The sequence below is a fragment of the Fusarium solani genome (genome assembly GCF_023522795.1).
Source record: "Fusarium solani strain SB1 chromosome Unknown bctg00000008, whole genome shotgun sequence".
In the NCBI taxonomy this organism is placed as follows: Eukaryota; Fungi; Ascomycota; class Sordariomycetes; order Hypocreales; family Nectriaceae; genus Fusarium; species Fusarium solani.
In genome coordinates, this window is record NW_027072148.1 from 2,748,888 (window position 1) to 2,763,096 (window position 14,209).

The 14,209-nt window shown below is 52.0% G+C and overlaps 6 protein-coding genes across 6 annotated transcripts; 4 read left to right on the forward strand and 2 right to left on the reverse strand.

Moving 5' to 3' along the window:
• On the forward strand, positions 1-1,530 carry MRS44_012929 (uncharacterized protein; the record flags this gene model as incomplete). The annotated part of the gene is made up of 1 exon (XM_046278985.2): positions 1-1,530. The coding sequence occupies one exon, from the start codon at positions 1-3 to the stop codon at positions 1,528-1,530; it is 1,530 nt and encodes a 509-aa protein (XP_046126491.2).
• A 128-nt stretch (positions 1,531-1,658) lies between these two features.
• Positions 1,659-3,529, reverse strand: MRS44_012930 (uncharacterized protein; the record flags this gene model as incomplete). The annotated part of the gene is made up of 2 exons (XM_046281635.2): positions 1,659-3,422; positions 3,470-3,529. The coding sequence occupies 2 exons, from the start codon at positions 3,527-3,529 to the stop codon at positions 1,659-1,661; spliced, it is 1,824 nt and encodes a 607-aa protein (XP_046126490.2).
• A 629-nt stretch (positions 3,530-4,158) lies between these two features.
• MRS44_012931 (uncharacterized protein) lies at positions 4,159-6,130 on the forward strand (the record flags this gene model as incomplete). Its single annotated transcript, XM_046277517.2, has 3 exons — positions 4,159-5,091; positions 5,141-5,635; positions 5,690-6,130. The coding sequence occupies 3 exons, from the start codon at positions 4,159-4,161 to the stop codon at positions 6,128-6,130; spliced, it is 1,869 nt and encodes a 622-aa protein (XP_046126489.1).
• Positions 6,131-6,807: 677 nt separating this feature from the next.
• Positions 6,808-8,485, reverse strand: MRS44_012932 (uncharacterized protein; the record flags this gene model as incomplete). Its single annotated transcript, XM_046277516.2, has 3 exons — positions 6,808-8,113; positions 8,166-8,228; positions 8,280-8,485. 3 exons carry the CDS (start codon positions 8,483-8,485, stop codon positions 6,808-6,810), a joined length of 1,575 nt encoding a protein of 524 aa, XP_046126488.1.
• A 509-nt stretch (positions 8,486-8,994) lies between these two features.
• Positions 8,995-10,839, forward strand: MRS44_012933 (uncharacterized protein; the record flags this gene model as incomplete). The annotated part of the gene is made up of 1 exon (XM_065618961.1): positions 8,995-10,839. The coding sequence occupies one exon, from the start codon at positions 8,995-8,997 to the stop codon at positions 10,837-10,839; it is 1,845 nt and encodes a 614-aa protein (XP_065475033.1).
• A 340-nt stretch (positions 10,840-11,179) lies between these two features.
• On the forward strand, positions 11,180-12,700 carry MRS44_012934 (uncharacterized protein; the record flags this gene model as incomplete). The annotated part of the gene is made up of 1 exon (XM_046267762.2): positions 11,180-12,700. The coding sequence occupies one exon, from the start codon at positions 11,180-11,182 to the stop codon at positions 12,698-12,700; it is 1,521 nt and encodes a 506-aa protein (XP_046126486.1).
• Between the last annotated feature and the right edge of the window lie 1,509 nt (positions 12,701-14,209).

Sequence of the window (14,209 nt, forward strand, 5' to 3'; positions counted from 1 at the left end):
ATGACACAGAAAGATCTCGGGCCGAAAGGGTCGAGGGAGAAGTCTCGCCTATATCACTTCTTTAAGAACCTTTCGCTCCTGTTGCTAAGCCTCGCCCTGCTTCCCACTACCAGCGTGGTTGCGCTCACAGCCTATCTATGGAATCGGTTCACTTCCAGTACTCCCGAGAGACGTCGCGATGCTCAAAACAGAGTCACCGTTCTTGTTACGGGCGTCAACATGGCCAAGGGTCTTGCGCTAGCTCGCCTGTTCTATCGTCGTGGACATCGCGTAATTGGAGCTGACTGTTCTTCGCTTTCTCCTGGGCGAGTTTCCTGTGCATTCGACAAATATTATCGCCTTCCGAAACCTTCCGGCTCTTCCAATGTCAACCTCAATGATCCTTACTTGGAGAAATTGGTAGATATCGTCCAGGAAGAAGGAGTAGACATTTGGATCTCCGTCTCAGATGTCAACGCCGCCATCCAAGATGCAGCAGCCAAAGAGATTCTCGAGACCCGTACCAGCGTCAAGGTCATCCAGTTTGGCGTCGAGCATGTGAAAAGGCTCCATGAGAAGGACACATTTATCGAGTACACGAGAACCCTTGGACTGACTGTTCCTACAACTGAGACTGTTGGTGGACAGGAAGAGGTTGTTGAATTCCTCAGGCGGCACGGAGGTCTGGAGTACGAGTCTGGTGCGAAACGATACCTTGTCAAGCCTGTGGGTGTTGATGACGTTGCCCGGTTCTCCATGCCTTTGCTACCTTTAGCCTCTGAAGGGACAACACTCGCGCGGATCGACTCTATTCCCTTCAAGTCAGCCAAATGCTCCTTCATCATTCAGGAATTCATCTCCGGTCCCGAGTTCTGTACTCATGCTCTGGTCATTCGCGGTCGAGTCTGTGCCTTTGTTGCATGCCGCTCCGCCGACGTACTCATGCACTACGATGCCCTACCTGCCGACTCTCCACTGAGCAAGGCCATGCTGGAGTTTACAATCAGGCAAGCGGAAGCAGGTGGAGATGACTTTACTGGGCATCTGAGCTTTGACTTTTTGACTGAGAAAGAGGATGAGGAGGCAATACAGTCTGAATTGGAAAAGGAGGTGACGATATACCCCATTGAGTGCAACCCGAGAGTTCACACTGCAACTCTCCTCTTTAACGAGACTCCTGAGATTGTCGACGAATATCTTTCCGTTCTATCAGAATCTCAGACGCAAAAGCCCCTATCTACTCCTCCACTCTCACCAACCAATCCTCAGCGTTACTACTGGGCCAGCCAAGATCTGGTAGAATTGGTCATATGTCCCCTCTACTTGACTCTGTTTCGTGGCACGATGGCACTTTTGGATTTCCACAGATCGATACACACTTTTGCTCATCATCTTCTTTACTGGAAGGATGGCACATTTGAGGCGTGGGATCCATTGCCTTGGCTTTGGATGATGCACGTTTACTGGCCGACGCAGTTTGCTTGGTACATGGCTACGGGATCGGTATGGACGAAACTGAACGTGAGCACGGGAAAGGCGTTTCAGGGGTAGTGTCTTTGATTGGATGCATGGGGGCGAGCACGATTGGTGATGTGTTTATCCAGTATTGGACTATGGCATCGAGAGGTTTCATCACAATCACGCAAGGAGAAGAGTAAGCGAGCTGAAATAAATGATGCTTAAATAATCACCATGTCTTGAAAAGTCGGGGAACCCTCAACTTTCTCGCCAACCATTGTACAGTCCACAAATGCATCACCAACAAACTCATACACCGGTGCTTGATCCTCTAGACCATCCGAAGAATCAACCTTTCGTAATACATACGGCACTCTTCCTCCAGGGATGATTACAACAACATCACCAGCCTGTGCCAACTCTGGCCCAAATGCCATATCCCCATCTTCTGTAACGAAGAAGCACCTGCCCAGAGAAGCAATCTGGACCAGAAAGTCAAACTCGCGAGCAGTTGATCTCGCGTCTTCTGGTAGTGAAGCTGGCTCTGGGTGAGTAAACCATGAGTGCCATGTATTGTATGCTGCTGTGTGGTTACACGAATGGTCCGCCCATTGTGACAGAGTGACGTTGCCACAGAGTGATCGCTGGAAAGCCCATTCTCGCTTGGACTCGTCAGAGTCTCCGTTGGGGGCGGCTATTGGCTCTTGAGGTAGGCCGGAAAGTTGACGCCATTTCTCCAACAATTGCTTCCCTCCCGTTGTCGAGTCAGGGTCGGGGTAGCCTGGGGCTGTAGCTGCGATCTTGGCAAACTGGAAGCCGTGAGTTGTGACCAGCCCCGAATCATGGAGAATCCATTTGGGCTTTAGGTCCTTTGAAGCTGAGAAATGACGCAACTTGTCGCTTCTCTCTGTATACGTCAGGTGATAGTCGTCATCCATGAGAGCGTCCCAGTCTGGAACCCAGCTTGGTAATCCCGGGGTTCGCTTGTGAATGGATGGCCTATGCAAGACATGGCTCAGCACATCCAACGTTTGAGAGTTCTCGATCGCAGCCATAGCTAGGTTGCGATAGAGAAGTGCCGTCGAGATGGTGTAATCTGTCGGCAACATCTTTTGGAGGTTGTTGTCTTTAAGATGCAACCCCAGCAATCCAAATACTCTATCACGCGGATCTGAGCATTGTCTCGTCCGGAAGAGACTGGTGGCATCCAGCAAATCCTGAACACCAAATGCCTCGGCATTAACGATAGAGTTGAGGTTGTTTATCCGAAGAGTAGCTTTAAACAAGGTCAGCCCGTTATTCGCCTCGCTGGGATAATCCAGGAAGCCACGAGCATTGCCATCGGCAGCTCGACGTGCAGCCCAGCAGCATTTCCTCTCATGTGTTGCCAAGTTTCTAAAGGCTGTCAGGACTACACTTCCTTCCATCTGTCGGTTTCCACACTGGAAAATGACCTTGGCTGCCAGGGCATATTCTTGGACGGTCCACACTCGGGTCCACCATGGGGCGGCGAAAAAGGAAATGAGGGAATCTCGGAGAGATTCGGAGCTAGCGGTGAGGTCGTTGACGGAGATGTGCGGTGACAACGATGGCTCATAGTGAAGCTCCGAATCACGAGCCGCCTCTTGAAGGAAATCAAGTCCCAGGTCGAAAGGCTCTGACAAAGGAGATAGAAACGCCAGGACATATGACGCGCGGGAATAAATACCGCCCATCAAAGCTACCTGGGCAGCACGTTCAAGCAAGTCATTCTGGTTTATGCACAGGGCATCGATCCAGAGGAATTGGTCAAAGTTTGCCGAGGAGAGACACTGTAGAATTACATGGAGATTTCTGGTGGCTGGGATGACTTCTCCCGAAACGTGTAGGGGTAGGGTATCTTCCAGGTCGCCCCATACATACGAGAGGGCGACAAAACTGGGGATCTCTGGATCTGACAGTGAGACTTGCTCAAAGGTGATGACGGGCTGAGAGGCTGATTCTGTCTGGTTCTGTCAACACCGCATTCGCTTCTCGATAAATATTCTCTTACCTTGGAACTCAAGCGAAGGAGACGTATCTCGTCTTTTTGCAGGGGAGTTCGTATCGCCATGGCTGCAGGCGACCCCATGCAGGCGGGCATGGTAGGGCATGAACCAACTGCCAAGACGCCGGGTTGACGCGACGCGCCTGAACGCGGAGTCGCGGGCTCACCTTTGTTGCCGAGGATATGCTGAGTAATCAATATTGTGATACAGGGTAGGTTGGTACCTTGTGGACAGAGAGTTCAATGTGTTGATCTTGGGTTGAAGTTAAGCAGCCAAGGTAATTAAATGAAGGGAGTGGAGTTCTTTATTCTTTTACGGAGCCGGTTTATACGTTTCCGAAAGCTCTCCGTGTCTTCTAGGCTTGCCAATGCTGAAGAGCTTGTTCGCCGAAATATACCGGCGCAAAAAGCTTCCGAGGCCCTATGCACATCCAGAAATGCAAGGGAGTCTCCGAGATAAAGAACGTCGGGTATCTCTCGCTCTTGGGTCGCCTGTAGCCAGTTGCCTTGCCCAAAATGCCCTCTAGACTGCCTTATTGAAAAGAGACTTTTAATTGGAGCGGTTAACCAACTGCTTCACAGCCTACCTGTTGGGCGGATTCAGCCGAGCCTGATTGTGATTGAATAAGCGTGACAGATTTTCAGTCCCCCAATACACAAGCCCTCCTTTGTCGACATAGCGCATTTCGCCCAAAATGTGTTGGCAACTCCTTGAGCTATACTCGGCGTGCCGTTGCCTCTACTATCAGCATACCATCGATCGCTGTGCTTCTTACGGACGTCCAGGACACAGCATCGAGCATCGTACTATTTTCGTTGGCTACGCCTGCTCAGCCCACAGCGGCTTCTCTAGAGGTGCCTGGGGCGCAAGTGGCGCCATCAATGAAAAGAGTCAAGCAAGTACCCCTCCAGCGCAGCAGCCGTATGACAATTCACTAGAGATTTTGTCGGCTATCGACCCCAAGGACTCGGACAATGAAGGTGAAGACAACTTCTCGGATAACGAGTCAATCCTGAGCAGTAATTCGGCTCCATCAACAAGCCTTACCGTCCCGGTTGAGACATATCAAGAAGCCATAGAAGCCTTATTTCGTGACATCCTCAACGACTTCAATTTACGTTATCTCTGGCCACAGGTGGTCAGAATATCTTCTCGAAGGGACCTCGCCGAAAGGGAAATCTCCAGGCTCCTTAAACGCTTTTCAGTCGATTTGAAGAAAGCAGCCGAGACCCGTCTGCACCAGAACGCTGCAAAACTTGTCCGAACAGCACGATTGAACATTGCCCAAAGAATCGTCATTTGTCATGCCGCTGAGCTTGATCCGTTCGATCAACCTGACGCATGCACCCCTGTTAGGCTTCCCGAAGACGAGGAGATTGTGGATGAGGAACGAGAGAGGAGTGATGAAGAGAGGAATATCGTGTACGAGCGCGTGCACGAGTTTATCTTTCAGGGGGCGGCATTTGAGCAATTCACTCTGGCAATGAAACTGCACGTTGCAAAGAGTTCAGTTCCAGAGAAGTCTGCCCTTCGGCTTTATTCCCTGAGGCAATGTTTTGAGGTGCTGGTCTCGCGAATTTGGGGCTCTCCAGCACGTCCCACACTGAGTCGTCTTTCGTGGTCTTGCGTAAGTGAATCCGCCTCAATCTTAGACTTGAGATACTAACTAGAAACAGCGATGCGGCCAGACTGGCCATGATGCCTACCTCGAGAAGCGAGAAGGCGCTCTAGAAGAGCTCGAGACACTACTGCAGAACTACAAGGAGAAGACGTTGGAAATGGCAAGGAGCATAGCTCCAGCGGACTCATCGTCGACTGGAAACGCAAGCCACTTTGTCTCCAAGATGAAGAGCGTCCTGTCAATTTCCCTTCGCAGGCAGGGGTCAAGAAACCTCCCGAAGCACCAGCAAGATACGGACAAGGGCTCAATGCCGGGCGAAGCATGCCTCATTACGTCTAACAAAGAGCCGTCTTCTTTAGACCCGCAGCATAGGTTTCTATTAATCTGTGCACCTTTCATGCAAAGGGCCACGAAAGCGCATCAGCCCGACGTGTGCATGATTCACTCGGACCGTGATCTGTTCAAGGCGCTGCGGAGGACATACTCAAAATGTAGAAAGGGCTACAGGTGGCGGTGGTTCAGACGAGTTGCCTCGATTGAGTTTGTCAAGGTAGGTAGGCTCAATCTCTAATGACCATGCACTCCATCTAACTAACCCTCGCAGTTTGAGTTCTTTCTCAGCGAGCTTGTCAACATCCAACAATGTCCTTCGCTGCCTGGACGACAAGACAGGGCGGAATACGACTTTGAACAGGTAGACTTGGATCCACCCATCGGACCGAACCTCCTGTCGCATTTATTCGAGAATCCAGACCACGCCGAGGTGCTCCCTGTGCTCTTTAACAGAATACCGAAAAAGATGAGGAAACGACTCAGCGCCTGCCCTAGGAAGGGAAGTTCCACTGGCTGGGGGATCAGTTTCGTGGAATCCCTCGACACATTTGCTGTGTTTCTCTGTGGATGTATTGGGTTTACTCTATCTCTCGTCGCTGCTGTGGTTTACACCGTGATAATGGGGGACATTCAGGGTGGATTTGCGATTGGGGCCTTTCTGTTGGCCTTTGTTCTGTTTTGTGGTGGCTGTCTTCACTCTTTGCCTATCTAGATACCACCCTGCGAAATTGAAAATACAAGCGCAATAAGAGCATCTATCCATTTGGAATGCCTCCCACTACAACATAGACACCATCTCAGTCAAATACAGCCCAATTTGACCAGGGCGAAGCCGCCAAGTGGGCGCTGACCCATCGGCCCCAGTTTGGGTAGCGTTTGTCACTCTTAATAACGATGGGTCATTCACAAGCAATCGGGCGAATGGTTTAGGGGTATAATGCTCGCTTCGCATCTCTGAACCAACTGGTTCTGAAGACGATCTGCGAGAGGTCCGGGGTTCGATTCCCCGTTCGTCCATAGCCAACCATCTCAAGATGTTTCTTTTTTGCCGTGATGGACAACTGGCGATCTTGCTTTTTGAATGCTTCATTATGAGATGACACCTGTAGATTTCTCTACCGCAATGCAAGATTGAGTATCAGAGGCAGTTAAATGGACAATAGTTGCGACCGTAAAATTCCGTCGCATTAACCCCTTGTTGCATAAGACCACATCCCTTCACTCTGGAGGAATCACCAGATTGGTCATCAAACTTGTAAAGAACTGAATAATGTGAAATTGCGGTCGCTATCTTATCGCAACTCCCTGGTTCGCCGAAAATTTAATCAACTCGACTGCCACCCAATTATATCTTGGCCAACTCTCAGTCAACTGTCAAGCCACCACTACCTACTCCAGCTTATAAGTACCCATCTTCCTAGGGCTGACCTTGAGCTCAAACAGCCTGTCAATTTCATCGTATCGCCTTCCCTTGAGCTCAGGAACAAAGATCCAGCTCCAGATCATACCCAGCAGACCGAGACCACCAAAGATGAAGCCGACCTTGCCCTTCAGGTTGCCCTGGTCCGGGTTGACCATGTAGGGGATAGAAACGTTCATGGCAATACCCATGACGGACTGGGTGGCTGTGGCCAGGGCCATCGCCTTGGCCTTGAGAGCTAGAGAGCAGGTTTCTCCTAGAACTGCGAACGCCATGGCTCCGACTGTGGCAAAGTAGACAAAGGCGTAAATGACAGTGCATGCGGCCTGCACCCACTTGGCAGCGGAGGTAGGAACCACATCCATGATTCCAATGAGGAATAGGAGTGCCGTGAGCGAGCCCATGCCAATGACGAAGATGCTGCGACGACCAAACGAGTTGACGACGAACCAACTGCAGATGTTGCCGGCGACACCACAGGCTGTAACCACGACACCCAGGTCGAAGCTGCTGGATTCGGCGAGACCGGCCAGCTGGAAGAAGTAGGTCGAGTAGCCAAGGACAAAGACAATGCCCACAAGATGCTGGCATACAAACACGCCGATACTGATCATGGATCGGATGAGATCAGTACCTCTGAAGCACTGAGACCACGATGCTTCCTCAGCTCGGGCAGCGTCCTCCTCGGCAATGGTGGTCTGGATAGCGGCAAGCTTGGCTTCGACGTCAATGTTGGATCCGTACAGCTGGATCAGAGACTTCTTTGCCTCGTCAAGCTTGCCCCTTCGAGCCAGATACCACGGTGTCTCGGGGGCGAATGGCAGGCCAACACCAAGGATGAGGACGAAGAAGAACTGTGTGCAGAAGGGTCCACGCCATGCCCAGCTATCAGACCTCTCACCGAGTGCCTTGATGACGGCGTTGGAAACGAGCTGACCGACGGCGATGCCCAGGTTCACACCGGCTGTCGCGATACCTCGGAGAACCACGGGTGCGATCTCGGAGGTTGCGAGAGGGGCGATGGTGAGGTAGAAGCCGAGTCCACAACCGAGGATGAGCTTGGAGATGAGGAAGGACGCGTTGGAGGTGGCAAAGACCTCTCCAAAGATGCCGCCAGTAGCAAAAACAAGGCCGATGGCCAGGGACCACTTGCGGCCGATGCGGTCGCAGAGATAGGAGCAGAGGAATCCGCTGAAGAAGCCACCGACGCTGGTGATGAGGTTGAAGGCTGATTGCCAGTCGGCGGGGAGAATTGCTACTCCATCTTGAACGTATCTAGATATTGTTAGTTGTTACTATAGTAAAAATAGAGTGGAATTGTCCATACCCAAAGTCACGACGGAAGGATTCAACCGAGATGGCGGCACCGTTGATCTGAGCATCAAAGCCCCTGCACAATGTCAGTAATCTAGTCATCGTGATCAATCAGAGTGCAACTAACCAGCCAATGGCAGCAACGGCATAGAAAAAGGACCATCCAATGAGTGCTGGATGGTGGCGGAGGACTTGTCGAAGAGTCAAGTCGTGCTCAGCCTGACGATCAGCATTGACACCGTCGGCCTTGGGGTCCACAAACTCGGCACCCGAGGCTTTCGGCTCCAGGGCAAACGAGGGCTTGCCTCCTGGGGAAATGTCTTCAGCTGCCATGATCTGAGAAGCTGCAAAGATGTAGGATGATGTGATGGTTCAATTGGTAATGTGAAAGACCGGTGAGTCTCTTGGTCAGAGTTTTTCGACTTGGGATGATGCTCGAGGATTATATAGTTGCAACCGTGACATAACAATAGTCGCTGGTCACCGGCGGTTGTCGTCTCGCAACGCCATGTCGAAAACCACAAGACCCGGCTAAAGACGACAGTTCATGGCCTGACAGGATTAGCTCTTCAAAGTCACAAGACGACATCCAAGCTTCGTCTAGGCCGGTCTGGGGTTTGTGGGGAGAGAAGCTATTGGAGCTGCCGGATGGATCCTGGAATGTGGGGGATCCGCTTAACCCAGTCTGGCCGTTAAGGGCGACACTCCCCGACAAGGTTTTCCAGCTGAGCGGGTGAGCCGTTTACCTGTGCCGGCAGTCTCCAGCGGTTCTTATAAGGGGCGAGACTCCCCGACGGACTCTGACCGTGACTCGCTAACCCTTCATACCACCCCATAACACCATGACTCCACCGAAACAAGCTGAACAGATGGACGAGACCTCGGTAGACAGAGACCGTCCCCCTGGCAAGAGGCCGGCAGCTCGCGGAACTGCCTTTTACCCGCGCAAGAGGGCGAACGCCGCCTGTCAGGTCTGCCGAGCTAGAAAGACGAAATGCGACAATCGAAAGCCATCGTGCTCATACTGCCTCAGCGTCGGCGCGACGTGCATACAGTCACCTGTCGACCTCTCGGCTTTTGACCCCGCGAGTCTCAAGATCCTCGAACGATTAGATGAGCTAGAGAGGCTGATCAAAGAGCCGCGTGCCGAGCAGGGGCTGGGAAATGAAGCTGTCAATGCTTCTCCAGCGTTTTGTCAGAATGAAGAGATGCAATCGTCTTCGAGTTCACCTGCCAGACCTATTGGTGATCTCAATGATATCCCTCTGAGGAGCATTCTTCCGGAAAAGATGGAGAGTCTGCTTATTTGGTCCGTCCTCGCTCAGCACTCGCCTCAGGAGAGCCTCCAAGCTTCCCCTGCCCAGCCACGGGACTCGTACTCCCCTGGATGCAGCCCACTGAGTGGAATTGTCGACATGGACACGCAGAGCGTGAAAATGCTTCTAGACAACTTCTTCACTCACGTGCACTGCAAAAACCCCATACTCGAGGAGACGGCAACTCGGCAGCTCGTCACGAGCACCATCATGGAAGGCATAGACTGGTCGGCAAACTCGTGCCTAGCGCTGCTCATCTGCGCGCTCGGAAAGGTTGCCACTCCCTTGGGACCGAGCCTTGGGTCTAAGCCGGATACAGCAAACTATCTCGAGGCCCAGAAGCTGTTCCATGCGGCGCAGAAGAGGATCGGGACGCTCATGACGCAATCGGACATAATCGGAGCGCAGTGCTTCTTTCTGTCTGGGGTGTTTCTGATGTGCAACTTTCAGCCTTTCGAAGCGTGGAGGTTCTTCTCGCAGGCTCTGGCTGCTTGTCAGACGTTGCCGTTCCTGCAGAGGGCGCATAGGGGAGTCAGCTCGGGGCTGGACATGGTGCAGCCGGAGGCTGATGAGACGCAGCAAGAGGCAATTTACTGGTCTTCGTGGAAGTCGGAGCACGAATTGAGATCGGAGCTGATGTTGCCGGATTTTAACAAGTCTCACCACTCTTCGAGCAACTTGTATCCTCCATTCTTTCCTACGCCGCCTCATCCGCTTGACTCGAACAAGACGACAGACTCGGACAGACAGCGAGCGTCATGGCTGTTTTACCTGGCTGAGATTTCTCTGCGACGGCTTTACAGTCGAATCGCTAACGAAATACTTGAGCTGCACCGTTCTTCTGCTTCTAACCTGGACTTCCTCAGGGATCTGGCCGCAAGGGTACCAGACTATGAGACACAGGCTCATCAGTGGGCTGGTAGCCTACCACCAGAGCTCTGTCTTTCAAGACCACCTACAGAAGACAATGTGTGCACGTTTGTCCTTCGCGGACATCTCGTCAACTTCTTCGAAGCCATTTACTGGGCATTTGTCATGGCTCACTTCAACGCTCTTGAGAGAGGGCTGCTGCTAGACTTGCCTGGCAAGGAGTACGCCGACAAAGGATTGGAGTATCACGTTATTCGAGTGCAAGTGAATGAAGTTGGACTATTGCATCGTCATCACGGGACGTGGCTGATGATCAGGGCCTGTGTCCGCTCTGCCGGTATCCTCCTCGGGGGGCGCGTGCTAGGCGCAACGATGCCGAGGGGCTGGCACGAGGCGGTGCAGAAGATCATGTACCTCCTCAGCTCATGGGAAGACGAGGCCCCAGAGCTCTCCGCACGAAGGGCGTTCCTGCAGGGGGTCATGATGAGCTTTGACAGCTGATCCGGGGAATGTAGCTTTGAATCGATCGATCAACCATGTTTGGACTGGTAAATTACGACGGTTAAATTCCTCATGGCAAGATTTGAATTTCCCCAGGTCAAGTGAGATGCCGATCCTTGGCGTGGCCTGAGAGCGTCGGGGAGTGTCGCCTTTAAGCGATCACAGGGCCCCAGCCCACTCGGGACCTTGACCATTTAAGTCTTGATTCGTGCTGCAACTTGGGACGTTTGAATCAAGACAGCATAACTGTGTAGGGCACTTGAATTAATATTTCCCTGCCTTTTACACGTTTCTTCTCAAGCTTTTTCCCCGGCAGACACACTTTTGAGCCTTCACCAAAATGGTCGCGACTGCAGACAGCAAGGGCTCTTACAGGGTCTCTGAGAGACCAACCCCTCAGAGATCTTCCTGCACTATGCTGCGAACAGATGGAAGCCGCATCGTCAACCCCGCGGGTGACACTGTCGTTCTCAAGGGCGCTGCTATTGGTGGCATGCTCAACATGGAGAACTTCATCACCGGTTACTCTGGACATGAGCATGAGCATCGCGCTCAATTGGCTGAGGTTCTCGGAGAGGAGAAGGCCACATACTTCTTCGACAGACTCCTCCACCATTTCTTTACCGACTCAGATGCCGCCTATTTTGCCTCTTTGGGCTTGAACTGTATCCGAATTCCCTTCAACTACCGACACTTTATGGATGACCTTAGCCCCGACACGCTCAAGCAAGAGGGCTTCGATCTGCTGGATAAATATGTCAACATCTGCGCTCGACACAACCTTTATGTCGTTCTCGACATGCACGCTGTTCCCGGAGGTCAGAACCAGGACTGGCACAGCGACTCTGGCATTGCGCGAGCCATGTTCTGGGACTTTAAGGACCACCAAGACCGAGCCATTCAGCTGTGGGAGGCTCTGGCCAAGCACTACAAGAACAACCCCGTGGTGGCTGGTTACAACCTTCTCAACGAGCCTGCCGATCCTCACAAGAACAAGTCGGGATACTTTGGCGAGAGGCTGATCAAGTGGTACGAGCGCGCCGAGAAGAGTATCCGAGCTATCGACCCCGACCACATGATCTTTATCGACGGCAACACTTACGCCATGGACTTCCGAGCCTTCCCCGAGAACCCTCTTCCCAATGCTGTGTATGCTTGCCACGACTATAGCATGCTTGGTTTCCCATTCGGACCTCAGTACGAGGACACCCAGGAGCAGAGAGATCACCTTCGACAAAGCTTTGAGCGAAAAGTTGAGTTTATGAGGGCCAAGAATGTGCCCATCTGGAACGGCGAGTTTGGTCCGGTGTATCAGAATGAGAAGAAGGAGGGAGAAACAGCTGTTGCGACCAACGCCAAGCGATTCGCCCTTCTCAAGGAACAACTTAACATTTACAAGGAGACCGACGTTAGCTGGTCCATCTGGCTTTACAAGGATATCGGTTACCAAGGCATGGTCTACGTCGACCCTCAGTCATCATACATGCAACTCATCGCTCCCTTCGTGGAGAAGAAGCAACGCCTCGGTCTCGACTTCTGGGGTGTCGCAAACAAGGACGAGGCAAAGCACATTTACGAGCCTTTCCTTTCAAAGCTCAAGGAAGATATCCTACCCGCCTACCAGAACACGAGATACCCCAAGATCTGGACCTTTGAGCGACACTTTGAGCGAGTCATCCGTGAGTGTCTGATGAGCGAGTACGCGGGCTGGGAGATGGCGGAGCTGTTTAGGGGAAAGAGCAAGGAGGAGCTTGAGGAGCTGGCGAGCAGCTTTTCGTTTGAGAAGTGTGTTAAGAGGGATGCTTTGACTGAGATACTTAGCTTGGATTCTTTAGATGCGGTCAAGAGCAAGGGGGCTTAGGCGGGTGTATGGATAAGAATGGAAGGTTGGGTAGAGAGGGTTGAGTTTTTGTAAATATCTCCTTGGGTTATTTGGGGTCATGAATCTGGGCTAAACATTAGACTGAATGCATTACACGGGTTTTCACGAGAATGTCGTACTGGGCTTAAGAAGTGGTGTGAATGCCTCGAAAATAGGCATAGGCACGAGATGAGTGAAGAGGATGAAGTTGAGTTAAAATTCCACCACGATTGGTTCATTTGTGAGGGTATTCCTCGACCCAGAGACAACCGACGCATTAACAAAAACAGTCCCTTCTTGATCTCGGTTTGGTAGAACCAATCCCTTCAGTTTCGCCAAAAGTACTAGAATGGCCATCCAGCCTACCGTCATCCATCCGGCCCATCCAGTCATTACCTCGTATGCTCTCTGTACACCATCTAGGACTACATCTTCACGTCCATAGGAAACATGGATGTGTCCAAATACGACGAGGTGTGGCAGAATTTGAGCGATCTCCTCAGCGAGGTAGAAACACCCTGCTCGATGGAAGTCGCGTGCGTCGCGATGATGCTTTGGTGGACCGTGGTGATGACGATGTCCGGTTTGGTGTCTAATTAGGAGAATAGAGTGGACCAGTGGAGTTCATCGTCAGGCCAATACTGGAAAGCTGATGCTCCGTACCGTGGTGTCCAGGGACTCCCGAATATCGTCAGTCTTCGAGGTTGAGAGCTTGGAGAGACGTCCCCAATTGACTCAGCTTGTGGAAAGTCGAGTGTGACACAATTATCCTCGAGGTAGATGACGCTACCCCAATCTAAATCGGCTTTCGTCTTGGTTTGGCCGTACCGGCGTTCTGGGTATTTGGGGAGAAAGGCTTCGTCAAGGAGGACATCGTGATTTCCTGCAATAATGACCTTGCATGTATGCGGCTGGTCTGATAGCTATTTCAGCTAGGCTTGTACTTCGTCAAATGAACCGTTCTCAGTTAGGTCTCTGGCATGGATAAGAAGGTCCCCCGGAGGCAGTATCGGGCGTGCATTATCAGTGTCGGAAATACAGACTACCCGGAGAGGATTTGAAGGCCGTGATGACTTGGCCTTTGGGTTGTGGATTGCTCGCAGCTCGCTAGCTGCCTCCCGCTGATGACGGCCCGGAAGCGTGATGCTTGTAAGCGGCTGCATTCTTTGCGGATTCAAGGACCAAGGGGTGAAAAAAGTCCGTCTGCATGTTCTTGATGGATTGTCCCGCACAGGCACGTGCTGTTACGGCCTTGGGTGCAAGCCGCTATTCACCAACCAACATGACGCTGGGGTTTTTGCGTCTCTGCTGATGTATCATACCCGATCGCACAAATGATTGGTGACTATTGTTATTTCGTGCCTTACCGCCCGCATGGAGCCCACTTCACGCGTCCTGAAGCAATTCAGGGCTGCGTCGAAACACCTGAGTTCATCGGTGATGCAGCCAACACACCATAACACATGGGTGTCGGTCACGTGCTGCCCAAGAGCATTCGGCAAAGGGGTT